The 26,569-nt window shown below is 40.9% G+C and overlaps 1 protein-coding gene across 4 annotated transcripts in view; it reads right to left on the minus strand.

Moving 5' to 3' along the window:
- The window catches only part of NKAIN4 (sodium/potassium transporting ATPase interacting 4), a 101,731-nt gene that overhangs the window by 2,274 nt on the left and 72,888 nt on the right, over nt 1-26,569 (minus strand). Inside the window, exons 5-7 of one of the 4 annotated variants that reach the window (XR_005452155.1) lie at nt 9,051-9,111; nt 4,208-4,292; nt 3,003-3,141 (exon numbers count right to left, since the gene is read on the minus strand). Coding sequence is in view for 3 of the 4 variants with exons in the window: in XM_038750661.1 (XP_038606589.1) it covers nt 4,204-4,292; nt 9,051-9,111 (150 nt within the window). In the remaining variant the exon portion in view is untranslated. Of the gene's footprint in view, nt 1-3,002; nt 3,142-4,203; nt 4,293-9,050; nt 9,112-26,569 lie in introns of those variants that run through there. The other 3 variants (XM_038750660.1, XM_038750661.1, XM_038750662.1) reach the window with 3 other exon arrangements.

Consider the following 26,569-nt stretch of genomic DNA (forward strand, 5'->3'; position numbering starts at 1 on the left):
GATGAATATCAACAATAATTGTGGTATTTAAATACTATGTAGAGCATTGGCCTGGGAGTTGGAAGGACCTAGTTTCTAATCCTGGATTTGTCACATCCGTTGTGTGACCTTGGTCAATTCACTTAAATTCTTGGGCCTCAATTACTTCACCTGTAAAATGGGGTTGAAGAGAGTGAGCCCTTGTGGCACAGGGACTGTGTCCAACCTGATTAACTTGTATCTACCCCAGGGCTTAGAACAGTGCCTGGAACATAGTAAGCACTTAGCAAGCACCATTTCTTTTCCTCTTGTCTACTTATGTCCTTTAGGAAGCAGTGTAGTCAAGTGGACAGAGCCTGGGCCAGGTTTTTCAGATTATGCCCCTGACAAGGGCCAGGGATCATGTCTAATTCCTACCTATACACAGTAATGATGATGATGGCATTTATTAAGCACTTACTATGTGCAAAGCACTGTTCTAAGCTCTGGTGAGGTTACAAGGTGATCAGGTTGTCCCATGGGGGACTCTCAGTCTTAATCCCCATTTTACAGATGAGGGAACTGAGGCACAGAGAAGCTAAGTGACTTGCCCAAAGTCACATAGCTGACAATTGGCGGGGCTGGGATTTGAATCCATGACCTCTGACTCCAAAGCCCATGCTCTTTCCACTGAGCCATGCTACTTCTCAGTAAGCATTTACTATTACTAGTATTACAATCTGGGCTCTAATCCAGATTCTGCCACTTGCCTGCTGTATGACCTTGGGCAAATCACTTCTCTGTGCCTCTTTAATCATATATAAAATGGGGATAGAATTCTTGTTTTCCTAATAATGATACTAGTGCAGGGAAGCAGCGTGGCTCAGTGGAAGGAGCACGGGCTTTGGAGTCAGAGGTTATGGGTTCAAATCCTAGCTCCACCAATTGTCAGCTGTGTGACTTTGGGCAAGTCACTTCACTTCTCTGTGCCTGTTACCTCATCTGTAAAATGGGGATGAAGACTGTGAGCCCCCCGTGGGACAACCTGATCACCTTGTAGCCTCCCCAGTGCTTAGAACAGTGCTTTGCACATAGTAAGCACTGACTAAATGCCATTATTATTATTAATGATATTTTAAATACTATATGCCAAGCATTGTACTAAGTGCTGGGGTTGATACAATATAAGCAAACTGGATAGAGTCCCTGTCCCACATGGGGTTCACAGTGTGACAGGGACTGTGTCAGATTTGATTCTAGTGTAGTTAGTGCTTTGTATGGTGGTTGGAACATAGCACTTGAACATCAAAACTAATTGTGATATTTATCATGTTGGAGAACAGTAATCTTGATCTAAACGTACATCTTGGTTAGAGTGCTGTCAGTCTCCAAAGATTCTGGACATATGCTTGTGAGTCCCTCCTCTCCTTATGGCCTTTTCAGCTTGCCCCTGACCATGAGTCAATTCTGAAACAGCCACCAGCCATTCCCAGTTGCTTGTCTGTTTTTCCATTTTGAGGCTACATGTAGATGACCTCCCCTTAGGTTGGAAAGCCCAATGGGACTTTCCTTGGGTTCCCCAGGAGCTTTATAAGTGACAATCCTTTCTTTGCTATCTCAGGGTTAGAAAACACCCATTGCCCTGAACATGGAAAGAGATCAGACAATCACCAGCATGCCTAGACAATAGAGACAAAGTGAACTCTCTACTTAATGTCTGTGGGCCAGGTGACAAGTTTGCATTTGCCAAATAGACGCAATCCAAGATTCAACAGAAGCCAATTCTTGGGTGAGGGGTGGGTTGGTTACTGGGACTCTCTCCTGCAGGTTCATCAATTGCAAAATAAATAATGCTACCATATACCCTGCTGAAATTTAGAAACCTAGAGAAATATTCTGGAGAAAGTTGTGTTAGCTTTTCTATCCCCATTTGTATCAATTTCAGGATTTATGTCAGAACATCTCCAGGGGATTGTAGCCCAGAGCTGTTGATTTTCCAATAACTGACATTAGGGTATCAGCATCTAACATTGTTTCCAGAAATTTGATTAGCCCCTTGTAACAAAATTCCTCCCTCTAAAATGACTGCCCAGAAACAGGGACACTATGAGCTGGGGATATGAATACCTCAGGAGTATGCTGTGAGGTTTTGGCTTGGAAAGGGGAATGCATCTATTAGGAAAGTTGACTGAATGGCATTGGAATAGTTTGGGATGAGAAAGAATCAGTAGCTCTGCTGGAATATCCAATACAACTTTAACCAGCCTTGTTTTCTTGGGGTTATAAAAATTTCCCAGAGGGACAAAGAGAGCCCATGCCCAGTTCAAACATTTCTTTCAGGAGGAAGGGAAGTTGTACAGTCTTTATTTCAACTGTGGGTGGCCAAGGGGGAGTAGACTTAAATTCCAGCAGGAGAGATTTAGGTCAGACATTAGGAAGAACTTTATGATTATGTGTTCTTTGAAACCAATAACCAATAGAAGCAGTGTGGCTTTGTGGATAAAGCATGGGCCTGGGATCAGAAGGACCTGGATTCTAAATCTGGCTCCAGCACTTGTCTTCAGTGTCATCTTGGGCAAGTCACTTCACTTCTCTGTGCCTGTTACCTCATCCGTAAAATGAGGATTAAGACTTTGAGCCCCATGTGGGACATGGACTATGTTCAACCTTATTACTTTGTATCTACCCCAGCACTTAGAACAGTGCCTGGCACATAGTAAGTGCTTAACAAATAGCACTAAGGAAACCCAAGGAGAAAGGTGGGTTCCTTTTCCTGGGGCTATATTTCTACACCGGGTTAGGTTCAGTCCATCTGGGGAAAGGCAGGTAAGTGAGCTCTCTTCTGTGTGACAGGGTATCATCTTCTGCTCACAAATTTTCTGAAGGGTCTAGTGTGGCCAAAACCCATGATACAGACTATCTGAGGACAGGATAAAATGATTTGAGCCTGAGTTTGAGTGGTCTGGGGGGTGAGTTTCCACTCGATCCCTGGGGCTAGCTACCTGCTTCCCCAAATCACAATCCTTAATGACCCCAAGGGTTACCTGGTGTGGAGTCTAGCAGGGAGGCCAAGGAGTATGTGGTCATGAACACCAAGTCTCTCTGGGATCCCTACAGATGGTTCCCTCTTCTGCAGTTCAAGGTACGTGGGAAGAGCAGGCACAGGAGAAAATGCCCTCTCACCTGTTTGGCATATAGAGGACTTCATTCTCCAGGACTGGTACCTGGGCATCTTAAATAAGTACTTAATGCACTTCACAAATACATTGGTACAAAGAAGATGCTTGTCAGTGGCACCAACATCTAAGGTTAGTAAACTGGGAAACTTCAGGGACTGTTAGGCCTCAGCCTAGTAAAGCATTGCAATGCCAAAAGGCAAACCAATACTATCTCTTCTAACTGGGCCACCGTAATCCCTGACTACAGAGGTATTATACCCTTTTATCCAATCACCCACTACCCAAAGAGACCCTGAACTTCTCATTAGCCCCAAAGCTGCAACAAGACAGTGAGAGGGAAAGTATACTTTCTCCCTCTTTGTAAGAAAGGGGTGTTTCCAAGGTTCTTCTATTTTCTGATTTCCTCTACTTACCTAGTCTTTCTAAAATAGTGAGTTAGATCATTAAACTAACCAACTTCCTTGAGTCTCTGACCCTTCAGAGTTCCTGAGGGGCAATACAAGATCTGAAGACAGTCTCTTTAGTCAACTGAGATATCAAGCTAGACTTTATGGGATACATCAGTGGAAAAGTAAGGACTAGTTGGGTACGGGCTATGGCTGTAGCAGAAGATGGGGAGAGGACTCAGTCTTCCTGACGTTTGTTTGGTCTTCTTGAGGGACTTGAGCAGGAGAGAGTGAGGGAAGGCCAGTAGAGTAATGGTACCAATGGGAAACTGCCCCTTTGTCCCTTACCATTGACATAAACCTCAGGAAGGCAGAGACCCCTCCCTAGCCACAGTTGATGAACTGTGACTAGCTGATAGGCTGAGGGGGTAAGGGAAGTTGAGATGGTATGTCATCTGGGTGATCAGAGGACAGGGAAGAGCCAATATTAGGGCAACTGGAATCCTCAATCCATTTTCACAGAGGCATTTTAAAAAACCTACCCAGCATTTCTGCCCTAACCACCATCTGTCACATCCCTGGGAAATGCATTCCTGCTGAAGAGTTCACACTGTGATAGAACACACAATGGCTTTCATGCTTCCTGCTTAGGAGGGCCCTGCTCCCTCCTAGCCTCATACTTACAGGTAAGTCTGCTTGAACAATAGGTTGGAAGGTTTTTCATTGACATGGTAGAGAGGAAATGGATCAAATCCACCAATGAAATCAACTGAAAGAAATCAAGACTCAAATAAAACAAAACAAAACATGGCAGAAATGGCAAAAAGGAAGAAAAAAAAAAAAGAAAACCCGCCTACAATGATTCAGAAAGCTCAAGCTGAGTGAGATCTGTTTGGTAATGAGCACAATACTTGCTATCTAGTTTGGAAAAGCATCAACCTTCCATGAAAGGTAAGGAGATGGTTAAGTCTGTGACTTTTCACATAATATTTTAAGTACATTAAAAGAGAGAGATTCCAATTCCTCAGGCACATTTCCATCCCATTGTCATATCCAATCAGCACCAATATGACACTGTGGAGCTCTGATGCTATAAAGTTTCCTAAAGGAGGAGGTGGAGAGGGATGTGGAAAATGGCTGCCTAACCTGTGTTCCTGCTAGCTCCTCCTCAGAGATGCCCAGATACATTTAGCATTTTGCTGAACATCAATCAATGTTAATTTGCTTAGAACACTGAAGAGATGCAGAATATTGCTGGATGAATTTAATGTATATTGAGTCCCTGGGCTTTTTACGTTTTTCAAAATGCTGCTTTTTAAAAAGTCAGTCAAAATGCAAGAAAACAAAACAAAAAACCATTTTCTTTCCCTTTTCCAAACAGCAGCATTGGACCTCACTGATGGACATTTTCCTCAGTATAACAAATGTTATTTTAAAAAACGTTGACAGGTAATTCTATCAAACCACTGATATGGTTGGCTGGATGGTTAGGTTGTAATCAAGCTTGGGTGGGGGTAGGGTTGGGGGAAGAGAGAAGGAGAGGCTCAGGGACGAGAGGGTCGTTGTGCATGGCCTAGTGGAAAGAACATGGGCCTGGTCATCAGAGGACCTGGATTCTAATTCTGACTGCCACTTGCCAAGCACTTAGTACAATGCTCTGCACATAGTAAGTGCTCAATAAATATGATCATTTGATCAATTGCCTACTGTGTGGCCTTGGACAAGATATTTAACGTCTCTCTGTTTCCTCATCAGTAAAATGGGGATTCAATGCCTGCCCTCCCTCCTATTTAGATTGTGAGCCCTGTGTGGGATGGGGATTGAATCTGACCTGATTGCCTTGTAACCTACCAAGTGCTTAGTACAGTGCCTGATACATAGTACTGGCTTAACAAATACCACAGTTATTGTTGTTATTGTTATTATCCCATGGATTGGAACTCTCCTGGGAGCCTCAATGCTTTAATAATACATTAGCACTTTTGGGACTGGGTTGGAACACTGGCTCCTCTCCATAGTTCCTACCCAATTGTGTCTTCTCTCATCTTTCAATGCCTGACAAGTCAAAGAAGGGAATGAAATGGGGTCCTCTGGCCTTGGCTGGGAGGTGTTTCCTCAAATCTCTCTCTGATTGGATTGTCCCATTAAGGCTGGGTCTCTCCACTCCTCCTCTGAGGTTTACCTCTACTGAGTTTAACTTTCCCTACATTAGAGGGAGCCCAGTCTGGAGCACCTTTCAGGTTTCAATTTCTTGAAGGGGCCTCCCGTGGTACATCAGTAGTTCCTTCCCAAGCTGTGTGCAGATGGAGGTCTGTCTATACTACTCCATTTTCAGGGAAAAATGGTTCTCTGCAAATTATCAATTAATCAGTCATATATATTGACCACTTACTGTGTGCAGAGTACTGTATTAAGTGCTTAGAAGAGCACAGTATCACAGAGTTGGTAGATGTATTTCCTGCCCACATGGAGCTTACAGTCTAGAGAAGCAGCATGGCTCAGTGGAAAGAACATGGGCTTTGGAGTTAGAGATCATGGGTTCAAATTCTGGCTCTGCCAATTGTCAGCTGTGTGACTTTGGGCAAGTCATTTAACTTCTCTGTGCCTCAGTTACCTCATCTGTAAAATGGGGAGCCCGCCATGGGATAATCTGATCACCTTGTAACCTCCCCAGCACTTAGAACAGTACTTTGCACATAGTAAGCGCTTAATAAATGTCATTATTATTATTATTATTAGAGAGGAGCTTAAAGTCTAGAGGGGATTAGATTCTTGGACATGTGGATTACATGTGGATTTAGCTCACTTTTAAGCCTGAAGGACATGGATTCTCAATCACAGGTCCAATTGTCAAGGAGGAGTTTCCTTAGAAAGCTCAGTGTTCTTAATGTACACAAGAAAATTAGTGTGGGATAGTGCAAAGGCATGACCCTGGGAGTCAGAGGACCTGGGTTTCTAATCCTGGCTCTACCACTTGACTGCTGTGTGACCTTGGGCAAGTTACTTAACTTCCCTCTGCCTCAGTTTTCTCATCTGCAAACTGGAGATTAAAACTGTGATCTGGACATAGATTGTGTCCTACCTGATTATCTTGCATCTACCCCAGTGCTTAGAAAAGTGCTGGTACATAGTAAGCACTTAACAAATACCATTAAAAAAAGACATTAGACAAAGTTGTGTCCTCTCACGGCACCATTCACAGATATATATTTTCACAAAAATCACATCACTACGGGCTTGCTGATGAATGTGCCTGAGTACTTTTATTTTCTTCATGTGCATATCAGAGGAACATTTAAAGGAAACCATAAATGGAAGAGAAAATTAAAATGCAGCTCAAATTTATTCAGGTCATTGGAAGGACCAAATGCAGTGAGTGTTAAATATGGATAGTTTGCCATTGATAATTATTCAAGTTGGCATGTCCACCTTCAATATGGAAAGCTGAAAGGAGGAAAAGAAGGATCAGCAACCTCTCCTTCCCCATGCCCATCACCCCTTTCCTCTTCCAGGTTTACAGGTCATTCATTTATTTTTAACAACATCTCCTGATAAGGTAAATGCAGAGAAGTTTTACATGAAAAGAGGATGTGGAACCAAGTGGTAAAATATGCAGGTCCAATTTGCATTATGAGGGAGAAGCAGTGGGGGTTATTGAGGCATACTCATAATTTAGGACTCCAAAAATTTATCTCACAGTGCTGAACAAGAGATCAATAAGAGATCAGTACATTCGCGGACATGACAACATGCTAGAAGGAATCAGTCCACTAATTAACTTCTTTTGAAATAAACCTGCTGCCCTGATACAATTCCCCTTCAGGCAACTGGTCCACTTATTAGTCCTCTGATTTTTGCAGGGCAAGCTTTTATTCTATATTAAAGCCTGCCAACCATCTTTGTTTAGGTGACTAACCACAAGAAAAAACAAGATAAGCATTTAGACTTCATCCATTTAAGTCAAATGATGAGATCCTTTTTCAGTAGGCAGATATCCTTGGTTTCAGGCTGTCATCATGGAAGAGTGGCTGCTTCGGCACAGGAAAACAACAGAGTAGATTTCTGAAGTTTTCAAATTTTTTAGAAATTCTTATTGTTTCTCTTTATGGATGTCAGAGGAAGCAGGAGCAGGAGAGGTATACCCTTGGACAGCTCTCACCGACACTCCATTTCACTCTCCTATGTCCTTAGTTCAGTACCCTGCATCAAGTAATTACTCATTAAATACTGTTGACTGAGTATCACAGGCTGGACCTCTGATGGCAAGCAATGTGCCTGGGCAGATGGGTATGACGACAACTTCCCCATTGTGCCTTGTGCTGTCACCTTCATAGCACCAGAACAGCAGAGTTCTAGCCTTGTCTTGCCTTATGCTGTCGAGTTGTCTCAGACCCATAGTGACTCCATGGAAACATCTCCTCCAGAATGCCCCACATCCATCTGCAATCGTTCTGGTAGGGTATCCATGAAGTTTTCTTGGTAAAACTACTAAAGTATTCAACTTCCACACAGTAAACATGAGTCTCCATCCTTAACTCTCTCCTGTGCTGCTGCTGCCCAGCACAGGTGAGTTTTGACTTTTAGCAGATTGCCTTTCACTTGCTAGCCACTGCCCAAGCTAGGAATGGAATGGGTATGCCTCTGACTCTCCCTCCCTTAGCCAATACTGGTAGAGTACTGGAAACTCTCCACATGTGATCCTTAGAGGATATCTAGCCCTGTATTTTCCCTTTATTTGCCATCTCTGAAGGTTGCTGGCTCCGTTTCTGCTCAAGGAATTGCTAGGCAGGTGAAAAAAGAGGCAATGCCTGGAAAAGTATTTTCTTTACTCATTCATCAACTCACTCCCTTGGGTGGAATTTGATTGTGTGGATTGAAGCCCAGTTTTCCAAATTTTGTATATGTGATCCACCCTGAACTCTTTTGAATTCCAGGCACCGTAACAGTTAGTGTATTTGTTCTTCTTTGGAAACTAATCATCTCATCAGAATTGATAATGTTCAACACTAGGACCCTGGAGAAATGATAGCAAAATCAGGTAGCGATTCAGTTACCAGTCTGTTTCCACTGGGAAATGTCTATTTTCTACCTGGAGAAATGAAGGGCAAGCTCTTCCAATTGTGACCTCTGCTTTGCCCTCATCTTAAATACAAATGTCCAGTGATAACTCTGAAACTCAGTTCAGGTGATTATTCATCCAAAATTGCAGTTCTACAGTCAGAGGGCAAAGACCAGAATCTGCATGGAAAGAAAGCTCCTCGGGAAGGAACACAAGTTGCTCAAAGCAGAGGGAATAGTTTCTTGGTGCCAGTAGTCTGTCTTTGTCAGTTCTGTATTGCTCTAATGACAACTGTGCCAAGACAGGAAAAGAAGATTGATGGGAAAGCATAGACTCCTTTCTCCTGTCCTCTCCTGCTCCCTTTTACCCTTGTTAGATTTGTACAAGGCTACCCAAGGGCCAGACTACTTCTACAAATAGGTGACTTTTCTTAGGCAGTAACCAGAGAATTTGGTGATGAATACTTACAGCTGTCCTCTTCCTCTGTAAAAATACTGATGACGTAACAGGCATAGACAAAGCCCACCAGCTGGAAAACAGTAGGGAAGAAAAAGGTTACAAAAAGAGTTCTGCACACTTCCAGGAAAGCTTGTTGAAACCTTTGGCATACATTAACCCCCCTCCTCCTAGGTAGATTTCAAAAGCTTCACCTATATAAATTTTATCCCAGGCTGTATGGAAGGATGAGTGCAATTAAATGAGTATGGAAGGATGAGTGCAATTAAATGAGCTGGGCTACAGAGTTTGATTTTTCTCTTGGGCTCATTAGGGTTCAGCTACATGAAGAGGAGAATACAAAGAATTCCATGGATATCTGCACACTAAACCTCAAAAAGAGAGTGGTAGTAGGAGACAAAAACACAGGGAACTTATCACTCTATCCCCTGAAATGCTACACAAGAGTTCACAATATTCAGTTATACCCTTTCTACTATGGACTCAAGTACTTAGGTAAAGAAATATCCCTCTCTTTATCACTGAATGCATCATGCAGTAATGAAAAGTTGCATGTACCCTTTTAAACTGAAGATAGTAAAAGCATAAAGAGCATCACAGCAGAAATCTATCCAGAAAAAGGAGTAAGTTCTTTAATTATACCATTGGTCATCTATATCACCTGAACTCATCAGATGATCCTCAGCTTTACCCTTTATTTTAACTGTGGAGACCAGTCTTCTGGCTTTAAGTCTGCATTTAGCAGGCATCATTTAAAAGAAGCTACCACTTTCCCAAACAGGGATATTTGCGGGTTTAGGTAGAGTGTGTTTAGAGTTTAGTAACTCAAAATGTGAGGGTAAAACAGGGATTCCAATTTGCCACCTACTCAATAGAAATGATGCCTGAGTATTTGACCTTTTCTGGAACATCATAGAGACTCTCAAATTCAAGCTGGGATTTTAGGTCCAACAGATCACTTCAAGCTACATGCTCGTCTGCTTCCCAATTGGTTAACTGAATCCCCTGCTCTAGCCCCTACAATCATATTCTCCCTCATGAATCCACTTACCATGATCTTAGGTGACACTAACAGTATTATAAAAGTTACTGTGGAACATAATTATTTGTTTCCAACAGTGAACCCAATCCTCTTTAGCAAGAATCAGAATACAACAAACAATGACTCATTTCAAGAGAAGACAGAATGATGCATGGAGGAAGCCCAGGAAACAGAGCCATTCAATTTTAATATGACAGAAAAATACATCACCCAGCACACAAAAGGCAAGATAATGAGATTTCTATTGAGGAACTAGAAGTCACGCGTGTGTTTGGCAACTCTCCCCAGACAGAAACATCTTCAGCTCAGAGAACGTAGATATATATAAAGGTTCAATCTAAACCTTCTATTTCTTCTGAAATTCCTGTTGAACAGGGTAGATGACAACAGTTCAAATCAACATTTTTCTCTTGGTTCTGTGAGCAGTTTCTATGGGAGTACATTTGCTCTGGCACTTTTTACTTTGTGTGAATCCATATGGTTTCCTGAAAAGAAGCCTGCCCCTACATGAAAACACTGACCTTGATGAACAAATTGCCTGTCAGGATGGTGGTGAAAATTCAGAAGCTGAAAACCTATGTGAAATTAAGATGGTCTGATGAACTTGTAAAATTACTTAATTATACTAAGTCAAGAAGGTTTGTATTCTTGTTATTTAAAGACAAATTAGAGAAGTCTTGAGAAATATATTTTCCTGCTCTAGGGCTTGTACTATTTTACCAGAGAACTTAGACCCAGGATTTTTAATTTTTTTAAGGTTGATGCCCAAAAGATGAAAGTTGACCTGGAACTGACTGTAGGTCTGAAAACAGAGCTCACAGTCATTTTTTGTTTTCAAAATTAAATAATGGGGATGCTTTTCAGCTGAGTTAAACTATTCATTGGATGTCAACTGCTCAACCTTAGGAAAAAAAAACCTCTTTCCAGGAACTGATTGCCACTGGATCCAAAAGTAATTCTAGAGAATTGAAAAAACTTCATTCTTTTCCTAAAGGTCCAGCTAATCCCTCTAGTGCTTTCCTGGGTATATGGCTAGTTTCATTAATAGTGAAGTATGGCACACCTCAAATATACATTTATTTGCTGAGAAGAAACTCACATTTCCTAGCCTTACACAAGCTACCTCCATTGAAAAGGAATATAATCTACTAACGAACATGACAGGGCTTATGGAAAGGGGAATAGGGGAAGTGAAGTGAAGTGGAATAGGGAGAGCCTTTGGGATGTAAAATCCTTTGCTATTTTGAAAATATTATATTTGCAATCAGGGCTTATGAATTGTGAACCGAGTACTGCTCAGTTTATTGTTTTGGGAAGACAAAGCGATGAATTTGTGAGTTGTAAATTTGGAGAGCGGTTTCAGCATATCCAGGAATTTCATTGCTGCTTACCTTTCCATCACTACAACTCTCTGCTATGGGATTAAGCTTTCAAATTTTTCTTGAATGTGGGACTAGAATTAGCACTTTGACTTCAATATGATCACTGGGAGGCCTTTAGCTATGGTTAGATAATCCTGTCTGAGGTGAGTGTGCAATCATTCAAGGCTTCCCATGCTTTTCAATTCCCTCATGTTTGGCATAACAACAAAGAAACATGAATATTAAAATCATAGAAATTTTTAGACTGTGAGCCCACTGTCTTTTAGACTGTGAGCCCACTGTTGGGTAGGGACTGTCTCTATATGTTGCCAACTTGTACTTCCCAAGCACTTAGTACAGTGCTCTGCACACAGTAAGTGCTCAATAAATACGATTGATGATTATGATGATAGAAAGCATATTGAAGCATCAGTCCTCTGTATAGCCCAGACTTTTTCATCTATTCTTTTCATGCATCCAATTCTCTCCCTTGAAAAAACCCTTGAATGATGTGTAAATCTAATTTTGTTCTTTGACAGTTTTGTCTTTTCCCCTTGGACAAATTCTGTTAATTTTTCCACAGCAAACCCTAATATCAATTTTTTAATAATGGGTGGAATCATATATTTCTTAATAGCCCTAAAAGAAAATCTGCCCTTGTATCCAATGGATGATAGAAGGATTGCTACTACTACTACTTATTTTATCACAATTCAGCTTGGGAAAACTGAAAAATTTTAGGTCGAGGTCACGTAGGAGGAAGGTTTTTTTTAATGGTATTTGTTAAGTGCTCACTCTGTGCCAGGTACTGTACTAAGCTCTGGGGTAGATACAAGCTAAGCAGGTTGGACACAGTCCATGTCCCACATGGGACTTGCAGTCTTAATCCCCATTTTACAGATATGGCAACTGAGATGCAGAGAAGTGAAGTGACTTGCCCAAGGTCATACAGAAGACAAATGGAGGAGTTGGATTAGGACCCAGATCTCTCTGGACTCCAAGGCCTGTGGTCTATCCACTAGGCACGCTGCTTGTCCTAGTCTACGGTTTCTGATTAGCTTGGGAATCCCTCCACTGAACACTTGCTGTCAGCTCTGCACTGATCCTCTTACCTCACTGGAGACTGTTCTGAGGATCCTCTGAGGCCCTGGAAGTCAATGAGATGTGCCTTTATCAGGGTTCCTGAGGATAATTCCCAGGCGGGGCTACTGGTTCATAACTAAATTCACTAGTCCCATTTGCACTTAGGTATTGCTAGCTTGATTCACAAAGCTAGGTTTGCTGCCTGTAGATTTCCAACTAATAATAATAATAATAATAATATTTATTAAGCACCCAATATGTGCTAAGCACTGAACTAAGCTCTGGAATAGATACAAGATAATCATGTCCCACATGGAGCTCACAGCCAATGTAGGAGGGATAACAGGTATCAAATCCTCATTTGCAGTTGAGAAAACTGAGACACAGAGAAGTTAAGTGACATTCCCGAAGTCAAACATCAGGCAAGCGGCGGAGCTGGGATTAGAACCCAAGTCCTCTGGCTTCCAGGCCTGTGGTTTTTTTCCACTAGGCCACCCTGATTCTTTGATTAACAGTTGCTTTTAAAACAATTCCCCTGATCTGTGCAAGCTCAGCCACTGACTTTTCTCAAGATCCTTTGGAGAGGTGAAGAAATTCATGCAGCATTTTTATGGTTCACTACTTGGAGCTACTGCTACACAGATGATGTCAAGAAACTGACTGGAGAAGAGTAGAATCAAGAGTAACTCATGATCTAATGCTTTATCTCTTACCATAAGCACAAGAGTAGAAAGAAAAAGAAACAGTCTATCTTCATGGGAATTTTCTATAGCCTGTCTGCAGCTTTGTAACTCAAGTATTAATCAAGAATTGACTAAGTTTCACATATTTGACTCTACCTCTACCTACTCTACCATTCCTCATACCAGGAATGGTATTCATGTTTTGAAGTTTTAACATGTGAATCACACCACTACATTTTTAGGAAATTCAAAGGTGATTTAGTATGTTTCCGGCTTATCTTAGTTCTCTTTCAGTATTTCCCAATATTAAGTACTCAGAAGTGTTTGAACTATGCTTTCAGAGAGCCAATTATCTGTGCAAAACCAAATTCTAAAAACAGTCATGGAGTGCACTTCAGGATTTATAAACAGTGTAACTGTTGCGATTCATCTGGGCATTGGCCAGGTCTGTTTTTAACAGATAGGACTATCTGAATATTGCCAAATACCTATTTATGATGTTAACTGGGGTCCTTAGCCTTAAATCCCAGTCAAAAGAACCCTCTCCCACCATCACTTTAGGAGTGTCAAGACCTCAATCAGCCTCCACTGGGTCTACTGAGTCACCTGGTTCACCCATTTTTCTAGCAGGCTTGAGGGCATCTTGCTCTTTGCACCCCAACCCATAAACACCTCTTTCATCCACCACCCAGTCATCTCCCTGAAGGCATAGGGGTCGATGGGGACTCATTTACCACTCCCCTACCCCTCTAAACTCTTGAATATGATGTAAAATAAACAGCAAATGGGTTCACTCATGTAGAATTCCAGCTCTGAACTTCCAGTCAAACACTAAGGGATATCTTGTTTCTTATTCCTTAAGCCTAATATTTTTCCATTTCCAAACAAAGGCTGAAAGACAGCAGGGGTGAGAAGAGGCAGAGAGGAAATGTTTCTCTCTTTCAAGGAATGGAAACAGAACATGTCCCAGCTGTGATGCCAATTACTGTCAGGAAGAAAAATACCCACCTGTGTTTCATTTGGTACCAAAGCCTGTGAGTAGCTGCCTATTGTTTGTCTAATTGGTGCCCCTTTTCCCAGTTGTATATAAGGCTATGCAGAGCAATGAAAAATTTCTTCTTGGAGGTGAGTGGCTGATTCAGTTATCTGTGATTCTCAGTCTTCTGATAAGGCTAATTAAATGATGGCCAGGTATCCACTCTGGGAGTGTGTGTTTGAAGGTAGGTTTAGACCCATTAGACTGGGAGAAGGCTATAATCCATTCAGTAACTGGCAGCTAAACTTGATTCTCTCCACTTTTGTTATGCAGGGGAAGCCAGAGGAATTTTAATTTCCCCTAAAATCCACTTTCTGGTTTCAGAGGTATCTCCCCTATTATCAAACAACTAGTCAGTGGTATTTATTGAACACTTTTTTAATACAGAGTGCTGTAGTAAATGCTTAGAAAAGAGCAATACAACAGAGTAGGTAGACTAAACACTTAATAAATGCCATCAAAGAAAAAAAGAATAGGAACTGGTTGGGCCATAATAATAATAATGATATTTAAACACTTTCTATGTATTAAACACTAGGGTAGATTCAAGATAATTTGGCTCCTCATGTGGCTCACAGTCCAAGTAGGAAGGAGCACAGGTAGTGAATCCCCATTTTGCAGATGAGGTAACTAAGGCACAGAGATGTTAAATGACTTGCACAAAGTTACACGACAGACAAGTGGCAGAACCAGGATTGAAACCCAGTTCCTCTGGCTCCCAGGCCTATAATGAATCTCAGCAAATCAGTGTGATCCCCCTATGGAACAAGGTAAATCTCAACTGTTTATTTCTAAGGCAAGCCAGTTCCTGTTTATCATATCTTCCTTTGTCTTTCCAAGTTCTCATTTTCTCTCCACTGGGAAGGAAACAGAACAAAACTCTGCTAATGGGGGTAGTGGTGGACACACCCTTTGGTTTAAATCTCTTTATATGATAATAATTATGGCATTTGGAACATGAATATGCCAGGCTTTTACTGCCCTATTCTTCATTCTTCTAGGAAAGCATACCCAAAGTCAATTCTATTTGCTGTCCTTTTCTTCTAATTACTTAGGTGTATAAAATTTATAGAATTTAACAAATTAAAAGCCCCAGAGACAAAATCATATGTTGTAAATTCTTAATCTCAGTTTTTTCAGTGGCTTAGGTTGTTGAGCTAGCCTTGATTTTTCTATTGCATGTGGATTCCACTTGATTTTTTTCAAAATAGTCTGTGTAGTGCTTAAACCCACAACCAAACAAATTCTCTGATATGCATTTTCATCAATAATAAATCACTGTTTATTCAGTGAAGTGTTTTCATTTTCCCCAAGAAAGGTTATATTACCCTTCCACCTCAGCCAAACTCCTACAAGTTGAATGAGAAGGGAAAGAGATAGGGACATACAATATGAATGCAAATTGCACTTTCCTGTAGGCAGAGTTTAGCTATAATTAAACCCATCACCTCTGGGATAAAGTGAACTCCTGGGATACACACTGTGACAGGTCTTGCATGAATTATGAATGAAATAAAGTGGAGAGCAATGAAGTAAACTCACACTGCCAAGTTTGTTGAAGAGGAAAAAAAAAAAAAAAAGACTGCCCACTGGTGGGCTGAGTTAAGCCTGAAAGTTATAAATGTTTAGAAATAAATTTGCTGCTGAATGTTTCTAAACCAACCTTTGCTCCTCCATCTTCTGTTTAACATGAAATCAAATCATACTAAAGAGCTAAAGTCCTTACATGTACTCTATTAGCATTAGAAGTGCACCTAATCGATATGCTTTGATATTGCCCTGTTTCAGATTAGGTTTTTTGTGCTTTTATATAGGAGTTGTTGAGAATGGTACTGGGACTCCAGACTTGCAAGCAAAAGGAGAGCATAAAGAGATATTTACAAACTCATTCATGTGTTCTTAAATGACTTATTTTATATTGTAAATACAATTTAAAATAAGATGGTTGACAAAATGTTTCCCTTTGGTACATACTGTATTTTTCCTCCTCTTGTATGTTACCATGAATGGGGGGTGGGGAGCCCTCCTTATTCAGAGTATTCATTTTTGAAATGCTGAGATTGTTAAAATGCTTATTAAAATACAAGTACCTGAAGTGAGCTTCTTGTGTGATGGGTTATAACAGAATGAAATAAAAATAGGATCTTGAATAGGCATCATCATCCCAGTGATCAACTTGGCACATACCCAGAGACCCTTTTAGAAAGCCAAGTTTGGGGAGGCTGACTGAGTCCTAAAGCCAGAATATATGAGAGCACCACCTAGATATGAGGAGACCTAAGGGTTGGATTCTCTGTCCATTTGAGATTGGCATTGACTTTGAAAAGAGACAATAGGACTTTCCAACAATTTAATGAGAAAATAATTTATTCAGTCAGTTCCTTTCAATTAAGTAAATCAGTCAGGGATTTAGGACCACTAGGGAATAGTATGTGGAATTTGTGGCTATTAAACTGTAAGCTTCTAGAGGCTAGAATTATGTCTTCTACTTACATTTCTGTGTGCCTAGTACAAAGATCCATGAATACTGATGATGATGATGATGGTAGTGGAGTGGTTCAGGGCATAAAATGTCTAAATGCAAGGACCTGAAGGAATTTAGTAAAAGGAATCTGGACAATTCTGTATCACTCCTAGGACTTTCCAGAATCATCTTCTGCCAAGGGGAATAGTAAGGTAAGGAATGTCTGAAGGTTGTTCATCAAGGCTGAAACTAGGTCAGCTGAAGGCAGAAACACAAAAATGATAAATGAAAATCAATAGTTATTTCAGTAGCCTTCAAAGGATCTTGGGTTTTATGGGATTAGGTTAGACTTCTAACCCAGGCTTGTTTGAGTTAATTATTTATGCTATTTTTCCCCTGCCCTTCCTCTCCCCTACCCCTGCTTGCTTTCAAATATATGAAGCAATTCAATTTATAAACAACTTTGCATCTCTCTCGAGGATGTATTTTTGGTCTCTCTGGAATGGAGCACTCTGGATTGCTCACTTAGTTTACCTCGGTAACTTGGAGAAGTGTTATGGTCTACAGAGTCTAGGTGAAACTGTGTGCAACTCTCAGACTCCTGGGGGAATGATACAACTCAAGGGTGTAATGAAGGATAACAGGAAAGTAATATAAGGTTTCAATGGGCCTGAGAAACAAATAGTTGTAGGAAGTAATGGGCAAAGTTTTTTCACTCAACTAGTAGCTGTGGACTGTGCTCTAGCACTTTAAGATTCTGAGGAATAACAATGGTGTCAGGGAACAAATCTTGGAATCTGAGGCTGGAAGAGACCAAAACAAACTGGTTCACAAGGGGAATCAAATGAATAACTTTGGTGTTAATAGTACAGTGCTCTGACCAGTTGATTCAAACTTTTATCTTTCCATGGAACCCCAAGCCTTTCTATGATAAAGTAGCATAATCTAAAAAGTGAAACATTTCTATAGTCAAATTGAATCAACCTATGCTGAATGGGTGATTCTTCCAACAAGAAAGGGGAACCTTTTTTGTTTCAGTGACTTCTGAGTTTGGATTACAAATGCCTTTCTGGTATCTCGACCTTTGCATTTTCCAAAGTAAGAGCCAAATCCATCCACTCCAAACTTCTTATGAATAACAACCATGATTTCAACACCACACTGGACTGTAGGAATTGCTTACTTGACTTTGCTAGCTGAACTCTGGAGGCTACTTACCTCGGAATCTTCCAAAGTCAATTTACTCTTGATCTAAATCCACGCTCAGCCTAGCTTACTGAGTTGAGCAGATCTTCTCAACCCTCCAAACCCTCTTTCTACCAAGCTCAGAGAGGCTTTCAGCAGCCTCCCGAGGTCTTGAGAAATGCTTCTATCAATGTCAGTCTTCTCCAAAGACCCTCAAGAAAACAAACTCTACAAGAGACAGGAAAAGTGGTAAAGCACTTCAATGCCATAATATTACCTGAAGCCATCAGTATTATAATTCTGCCAGGAATGTGTTAGTTTAGGACAGGCAATGTAAATACTCAATTAAGGTATTGTAATTGTAACCCATATCAATAAACAGGTGGATTGAGTTTGCAATTGAACAGTCTGCAAAAGGAGTCTGGAGAAGGAAATGAAGGGTGATTATAGTGTGGGTTGCACTTTCCAATGGATAGAACAAATAGGACTTCCAAGGAAGTGTGGCCCCGATTGCTGCCACAAACCACAGGATTGATTGCATGATTAGAGTCTCTACAATTCAAACCGAAGGCTTCAAAGGCAAGAGAGTATATGACTCTGGCCAATATTCCAGGAGCACTTTGCATTTAAGCACATTTTCATAATTTGGGGCTGCTGGAACCTTAAAAACAGACCTAAAGGATTACACATACTCAGTGACTGACATCCAGGGGGATTCCAAGTCACAAACAGTCCTCCAGAAATAGCCTCCCCCAAGAGCTGGGGGTTGAATGAAAGCAGGCATTGCCATTCTCCCCGGGTTTTTTTGGAAAAAACTAGAATGAGGGAAACCAGAATTAGAGAGTTCACCTAGGCTATAGTTACTTTGAAAAAGAACCATGAAAATGTATGTAAATAAGAGGAGCAGAAGGAAAATTTGAGACTTGAAGGCATGGCACTGAAGCACCCAGGCCTGTCAAGATACCAACACAAAGTTAAATGGGATTTAACATTCATTGTATAATTAGCTCGGCTGGTGGGAAAGGTGCCTGGAATATTGGGAATGCTAAGGTGCCTAGAGAGGTTACTAACAATCTCTAAGGTTTTAAACTCCTTTTCTGCTTAGGATGCAGTTGTTAACAGAGTGCCCAACACATGTCAATCATGGGACACCCCCTCTCCCACACCGTAACTTAACATCTGTTGTCAAACTTTCCCTTCCTGTCTTCCTGGGAACCTTCCAAGCTGTCATTTGGAATGGATTCATCAGACGGACCAGCTCAGAGTTTCCCCTGGTGGAAGATTTTTCCAACCTTTGCCACCCAAAAATTATCCAAGAAAATGACATCCTTGGCCTTGCTTTCCACCCGAGACCCTCTAGAAAATGGCATGTCAGACATTTAAAAGGAACTGCCATTGAGGGCTGGCGGCAGTCTTTGTGGAATGCAAGGTGACTTTTGTCTCTGTAAGAAAATCAGAAGGTTTTTTTGGTTTTTTTTTTTTTCTGCCTAGGACAAAATTCAGGACAGTGAGTCTAGAACATAAAGTGCTGAATTTATCATCAGGAATTCTAGCCTTTCCCTCACTTTCATCATTTATCAACCCCTCTATTAACCTCACAGAAATATATTGAAAGAAAACAAGGATAAGAACATAATTATAAGATTTGTGGACTGGGAATATGTCATTTCTTAAGTGCTTAGTATGGTGCTTTGCACACAGAAAGCACTCAAATGTGAATTGAATGTTTTTTTTTATTTTGTATTACAGAGAAGCAGCATGGCTTAGTGGATAAGGCACAGGATTAGGAATCAGAAGGACCTGGGTTCTAATCCCAGATCTGCCACATCTGCTGTGTGTCCTTGGGCAAGTCACTTAACTTCTCTGGGCCTCAGTTACCTCATCTGTCAAATGGGGATGAAGACAGTGAGCCCCTTGTGGGATAAAGACTGTGTCCAACCTGATTAACTTATATCTACCCCGGAGCTTAGAACGGTGCTTGACACATAGTAAGTGCTTAACAAGTGCCATAATTAATTAATTATTGTACATCTCAGGCAACTAGTACGTTGCACTGCACCAAGTGGGCCCTCTCATACATACATAAATATCACTATTACTACTGGGTTAGATGAATGTTTTACTCAGTTTAGGACTTTGGGTCTACCAATGGCTATAAGATGTTTGTGGACCTTAAGCTCCTTGTGGGTAGGGATCATTTCTACCTACTCTGTTGTACTTTCCCAAGTGCTATTTGTGGAATTTGGAAACATTCTTCTGTAAACAACTATCTGAATACAGCACAGTGTGGTGTTGGAAGAAAGGTTTTTATACATGTACTTGGTGGTGGACATGCTGAGTGAGCTGCAAGGTAAGTTTTCATATAAAAGAGGTTCTCTAGGTACACAATCCCTACATTATAGCATAATTATACTTTAATGATAATGAAAATAACTGTCATTTTTCTACAACCTGGTATGATAAGCACTATACTGAGCACTAGGATAGATACAAGATAATTAGGTCAGACACAGTCCCTGTCCCACACAGCACTCACAGTGCAAGTGGGAGGGAGAACAGGTAATGAATCCCCATTTTACAGATGAGACTGAGGCACAGAGAAGTTAGTGACTTGCCCAAGATCACAGAGAAGGCAAGTTATGGAGCCTGTACTAGAACCCAGGTCTCTGGGCTCCCAGACCCATGCTCTCTCCACCAGGCCATGCTCCTTCTTTATTTTGATAAGTTCAAATATATGATTAAAAATCCTAATAGGGAGGTACTCTCTTAAATACATTCAAGAATTTTCTAAAAGCTCTTGTAACATTACTGCAGTACAAATACATTGGCAGCCTTCCCTTTTAGGGTACTTGACCTGCAAGAAAAAAAGGAATTACAATTCAATCTGTGTCTTGCTTTCAGGGCAGATTAGTCCCAGTTATTCTGTTGGGAAGAAGGGAGAGGCTGTCTACTTTATCTTCTGTCAAAGTAGATTTTGTTACAGGTGACTGTCAATTGCATCATGCCATGCAGGTTGTCAGTATTTCAGACAAGCAGTCTTTTTTGTTGTTGCTATTGATCTTTTCTCCTTAAGAACTGGAAAGTGGTTGGGAGGTGGGGGAAGGAGAGGATATAGTAAGAGAATGCAACCTAGTTCCATCCTGCCAGTCAAGACTTCATGGAAATGGGTATTAAAACCTCATTAAGGAAATAAAATCTAGAGAGTTCAAATAATCAAAGGTTAGTGCTTTCTGTTTTTATTTTAAATGTCTTTCAGTGACATTCTAAAGATAACAAATTCAAAGTCCCTAACTACTGACCCTGCATGATGATAATAATAATAATGGCATTTGTTAAGCGCTTACTATGTGCCGAGCACTGTTCTAAGCACTGGGGGGTTACAAGGTGATCAAGTTGTCCCACGTGGGGCTCACAGTCTTAATCCGCATTTTACAGATGAGGTAACTGAAGTTCAGAGAAGTTAAGTGACTTGCCCAAGGTTACACAGAAGACGTGTGGTGGAGTTGGGATTCGAACCCATGACCTCTGACTCCAAAGCCCGTGCTCTTTCCACTGAGCCACGCTGCTCCTCCTAATGGTGGTTATTCTCAAGAGAAAACTATTAGCAGAAGGTAAGAACAAGAAAGCACAGTGGTGAAAAAGGGGTTGGTGATTATTTCTAATAAGAACTTTTGTTTTCCTTGTAGCAAAAGTGTCCAGATTGTGAGGTTATATACATCCTTCCTTTCGGAATATGAGCTATTGAGAATGAGGTTTTTGTCAGGACGTCAGAATACAACTGATCACATCAATGTGTGGCCATCAGAGGCTCTGTTCTTCTCATTGTGTACATAAAGACAGTTCTTTGCTAATAATAATTATGACATTTGTTAAGCACTTACTCTGTTCCAAGGATATACTAAGGGCTGGAGTGGATGCAAGATAATCAGTCTGGACACAGTCCCTGTCCCACATGGGTCTCATAGTCTAAGAGGGAGGTCGAACAGGTATTTAATCCCCATTTTACAGACAGTGTACTTCATTCACCGATTCATAATACTGGGAATCAAGGGATCACAGCCTTTATTCATAATGCTTGGCACTCTTTCTAACTCTGTTTCAATCTCACACTCTGTCTGGAGTCTTTACTCGAAAAGAGCCACTGCAGTCTTGATGACTACACATCAGGCTGTTTATGCCCCCTGCTGCTGCTATTCAGCAGCCCCCAGCTACACTGCAATGTTTAAGGTTGGGCTTTGCTGCATCTTCAAAAAAAATTAAAAGGAGACAATCATTTTGTCTATAATCTGCTTGTAGTTCATTTAAAGTCAAAACACATATTGCAATGGAGCAAAACATGGCAAAGCTACTATTCAGAATGGGCATGTCTAGGTGAAGTCTAACCAGCAGGCTTTTTTGTTTTGTTTTTTTGTTTTTTTCCAAGTTGGGAAAGCCTAACATTAAAGCAGGGACTGAGGTGGGCACTAGGGAAAAGGAAGAGGAGATGTGGGGGATTTATGGATATTGTTACATTAAATCAAGAGCATGAATATTCTATGCCAAACAACCTGCAAATCAGCATGTTGTTATTGTATCAATATCTTTTGTAGTGAGACTGCAACACTGGACAGAGCCAGGTCCCCTCATATCCCAAGCACTGAAGCAGCCTTGGGAAAGATGAAAGAATAAGGAAACTAATTCAGGTTTCCTTCCTGGCCCTGAGGATTCTGGCCACTGGGCTTCATCCAACAACTAACTCTGCAGAAAAAAAAGTTAATCCCCAAATCAAACCAAAGAATCCCTTTCTTGTTTGTTCTGTGTGCCCTGGAATTTGTAAGGTTGAATCCCTCTCACAGTCCTTGTGATGTTACATTTCCCTTCTCATTCATAAAAATCAAATGGTTGATGGACTCCTGCAAGCTACAGATATGTAAAAGCAAAACATGGCAGCTGCATCAGGATCATTTTTTTTTTTTCTTTCAAGGGCTTATCCATAAAAAAAAAAACCTACCCTAAAGGAAGGCAGAATAAAAGACAGTTGGCTGCTGGCTGAGAAGCAGTCACACTGAGCAGGAGCAACAGTGGAAGTGTTCAAGACAATGAGCTATTTGTTTCAGTTAATTTCACATGCAAATGAGAAGCAATGAATTCACTGAAATGTTCAGGACTCGAGATCACTGTAGCATTATTAAGAAAAAATAAGTATAAAGAAGATATTTCCATGGGTGCAATAATAGACAGAAATGTTTAGTGTAAATTGTGGGAATGTATTTTAGTCAAGTGGAAGGAAGCAAGAGAGTGGCTTATCTTCTTATTCCCCATCCCACCTCTCAGCTCCATTGAATCTGACAACTGAACACTCAAAAACAAATAATGATAATAATGATGGTATTTGTTAAGCGCTTACTATGTGCAAAGCACTGTTCTAAGCACTGTGGGGGATATAAGGTGATTAGGTTGTCCCGCGTGGGGCTCACAGTCTTAATCCCCATTTTACAGATGAGGTAACTGACGCACAGAGAAGTTAAGTGACTTGTCCAAAGTCAAACAGCTGACAATTGACAGAGCCGCGATTTGAACCCATGACCTCTGATTCCAAAGCCCAGGCTCTTTCCACTGAGTCACGCTGCTTCTCTGCTACCATATTCATTCATTCATTCAATCGTATTTATTGAGCGCTTACTGTGTGCAGAGCACTGTACTAAGTGCTTGGGAAGTACAAGTTGGCAACATATAGAGCCGGTCCCTACCCAACAGTAGGCTCACAGTCTAGAAGGGGAGGACAGACAACAAAACATATTAACAAAATAAAATAAATAGAATAAATATACAAGTAAAATAAGAGTAAATAAATATATACAGGTGCTGTGGGGAGGGGAAGGAGGTAAGGCAGTGAGGGGGTGGAGAGGGGGAACATATAGAGCCGGTCCCTACCCAACAGTGGGCTCACAGTCTGGAAGGGGGAGACAGACAACAAAACAAAACATATTAATAAAATAAATAGAATAGTAAATATGTAATATACGATTAAATGAATGAGTTGAATCCCCCATATCAAATTGGGTTTGTCCAAGTCCAGGAATGTTGGCCAAGTAAACATTCAGGCTAAAAATTCCACCTTATTAAAAATGTATCTCTAACTTATGGTCACATCAAAATCATATTCAGTGAGGAAGTCTGATCCGGGGTTGGAATTTAGGAAACCTGTATTTGATCTCCAGACTTTGAGAGAAATTTTCCTAACACTGAGATTTCCTACCACAATTGTGTTCCCTTGAGTGAATTTCAAATCACTGTAGTGATGATGGAATGATGACAGGCAATAGGGATGAACTGAGGAAAGTCCCGGGAGTCCAGGGAGAAGAAGCATGGACTGGTGATTACTGAGCAGTCCATTAGCTCAAACTGTGAAGCTGAACTGAAACTGTTTGTTTTTTGCTCTGGATATTGTTGCTGCCCATTTCCCTAGGACACCAGTTGGTCACTCTGTCTCTTAATCTCCCTTCCCTATTCCCTCAAGTTTTTTCTCATTCTCTCTCTCTCTTTCCCATCCTTCTTCCCCATAAGCAGGAGCACCTTGGAATTCCTTTACCTTGAAATGTCTTTCCTTTCCCTCTCTCTCCCTCCTCCCTCACCATACCCTCACACTTTGAATTCCTTTGAAGAAAGGTACCACGAAAATACATCCAAGCATTACTAGTCTGGATCTTAGATCTCTATTAACTGACAGCCTCATTTGGTAATGCTAAAGGACATTTTCAATGTCCTCGACTACTTTCAAGGAGGCAAAAAGATCACTTCAACCCTCTCCCTTACCCTGCAGCTTTTGCTGTTTAAATTTAATTTGCTCTTTCATTACTCTTGGAAGTATAACAAGAACTGCTAGGAAAAATGAACTGACTGGGGCAAGTAAAGAAAACCTTCTCCTTTGCACCTATGACTTGATTTGCTATTAATACAGCACCCATTTTCTGCAAATAAATCTTGTCTCAGGTATATTTAGATTTCTCTGTCCCAGGAGCTCCTGATAGGCGGCCAGCCTGTACACAGAGTGAAAATAACCCTCCTGGTGAAAGGCCAGGCTACTTTCACTCCCTTTAGGCCCTGACATCCAATCCTTCTTGCACACTATAACCTTGCTGAGCTTGTCCTTGTTCTCCGTGCATGCCAAGAGGAATCTGAAAACATAACGACTTCTAAGGGCTGCTTTTTTATGGTATTTGTTCAGCACTGACTATGTACCAGGCACTGCACTAAGCACTGGGGTAGATACAAGGTTATCAGATTGGAAATAGTCTCCTGTCCCACATGGGGCTCAGTCTTAATCCCTATTTTACAGATGAAGTAACTGAGGGCACAGAAGTGGCAGGATGTTCCTAAGGTCACATAGCAGACAAGTGGAGGAGCCAGGATTGGAACCCAGGTTCTTCTGACTCCCAGCACTGTGCTCTATTCCCTAGGCCATGCTGCTCCTCCATGGGATAGGAGATCTACTAACTCTTGTATTCTCACAAGTACTTAGTATAGTGCTCTGTATACAGTAAGTGCTCAATAAATATCATTGAGATGATTGCTTAATTTTTCATTTGCTTAATATGTGACAAGAGATGCTAGAGTCTGGAATCTTAGCTAGGCAATCACAGCCCTAACCCTACTGAGCTTGGCAATTCATTGTTATAATTGATAATAATAACACCACCATGCATTTGAAGGCCTCCAGATTGAAGTATAAAATTTCAAAGTCACCTGAGGCTTGGCACCTTTCATGGTAAATAAAATACTGCATGAACTACAGTGCTTCAGAAAGAAAGTTACTAATTCTAGTGTCTTAAGGAAATGCCAAGGGAAGACAGAGGAAATTTCTCCTGATTAAAAACCTGGCTGATACGGGACCTAGCCCCCTCAAACTCCCTTCCACCATACTACCTATCAAGCTACACTACAAGTCCAGTCACGTTTCTGGCCCTTCTTCCCAAAGCTAGGTAGCTAGAATGGCAGATCTGTCTTCTCTGAAACCTGTTAATAGCCCTTCCTTGTAGAATTGACTTCAACTCTACTAAACACGAAGCCAGAAATTAAAATATAAACTATAAAATAGCTACCTCAAAAAGTGATCAATATATACACTATGTATTAAGGTTAAATGTTAAAGTAGTTATTCATACTGTACATATGTTCTGCCTTGTGTTGCATGCGTTCTTGAAGGGCTGAAATTGTTTCGAGTATAGGGATTGTATAGTTCCTAGCATATTAAATAATAATAGAGTTTCTCTACCAAGCAGAACAACTATCAGAGGACAATCAGGAAAAAGCAACATGATAAATAACAACCCAAGAGAGTTTTTTTCTCTTGAGCTGACCTGAGAACTGTTGGGTAGGGACTGTCTCTATATGTTGCCAACTTGTACTTCCCAAGCGCTTAGTACAGTGCTCAGCACACAGTAAGCACTCAATAAATACGATTGATTGATTGAGAAATTTGTACAGCAACAGAGTGTACTTGATACCACTTTGTCGAGCAACATGGTCCCTAATTCTTCCCATCACATGATGATTCCTGGCCAATTTCAGATCCCATCTACAACTGGATGCCTTAATTCTACAAATGGAAAGCCACTGGGCAAGGTCAACTTGCCCTTCAGCCAATTCCCTAAAGTGAGGACAGGGACTGTACTTAAGCTCAAAGAACTGGTACCTC

The sequence above is a fragment of the Tachyglossus aculeatus genome, chromosome 8 (genome assembly GCF_015852505.1).
Source record: "Tachyglossus aculeatus isolate mTacAcu1 chromosome 8, mTacAcu1.pri, whole genome shotgun sequence".
Taxonomy (NCBI): Eukaryota; Metazoa; Chordata; class Mammalia; order Monotremata; family Tachyglossidae; genus Tachyglossus; species Tachyglossus aculeatus.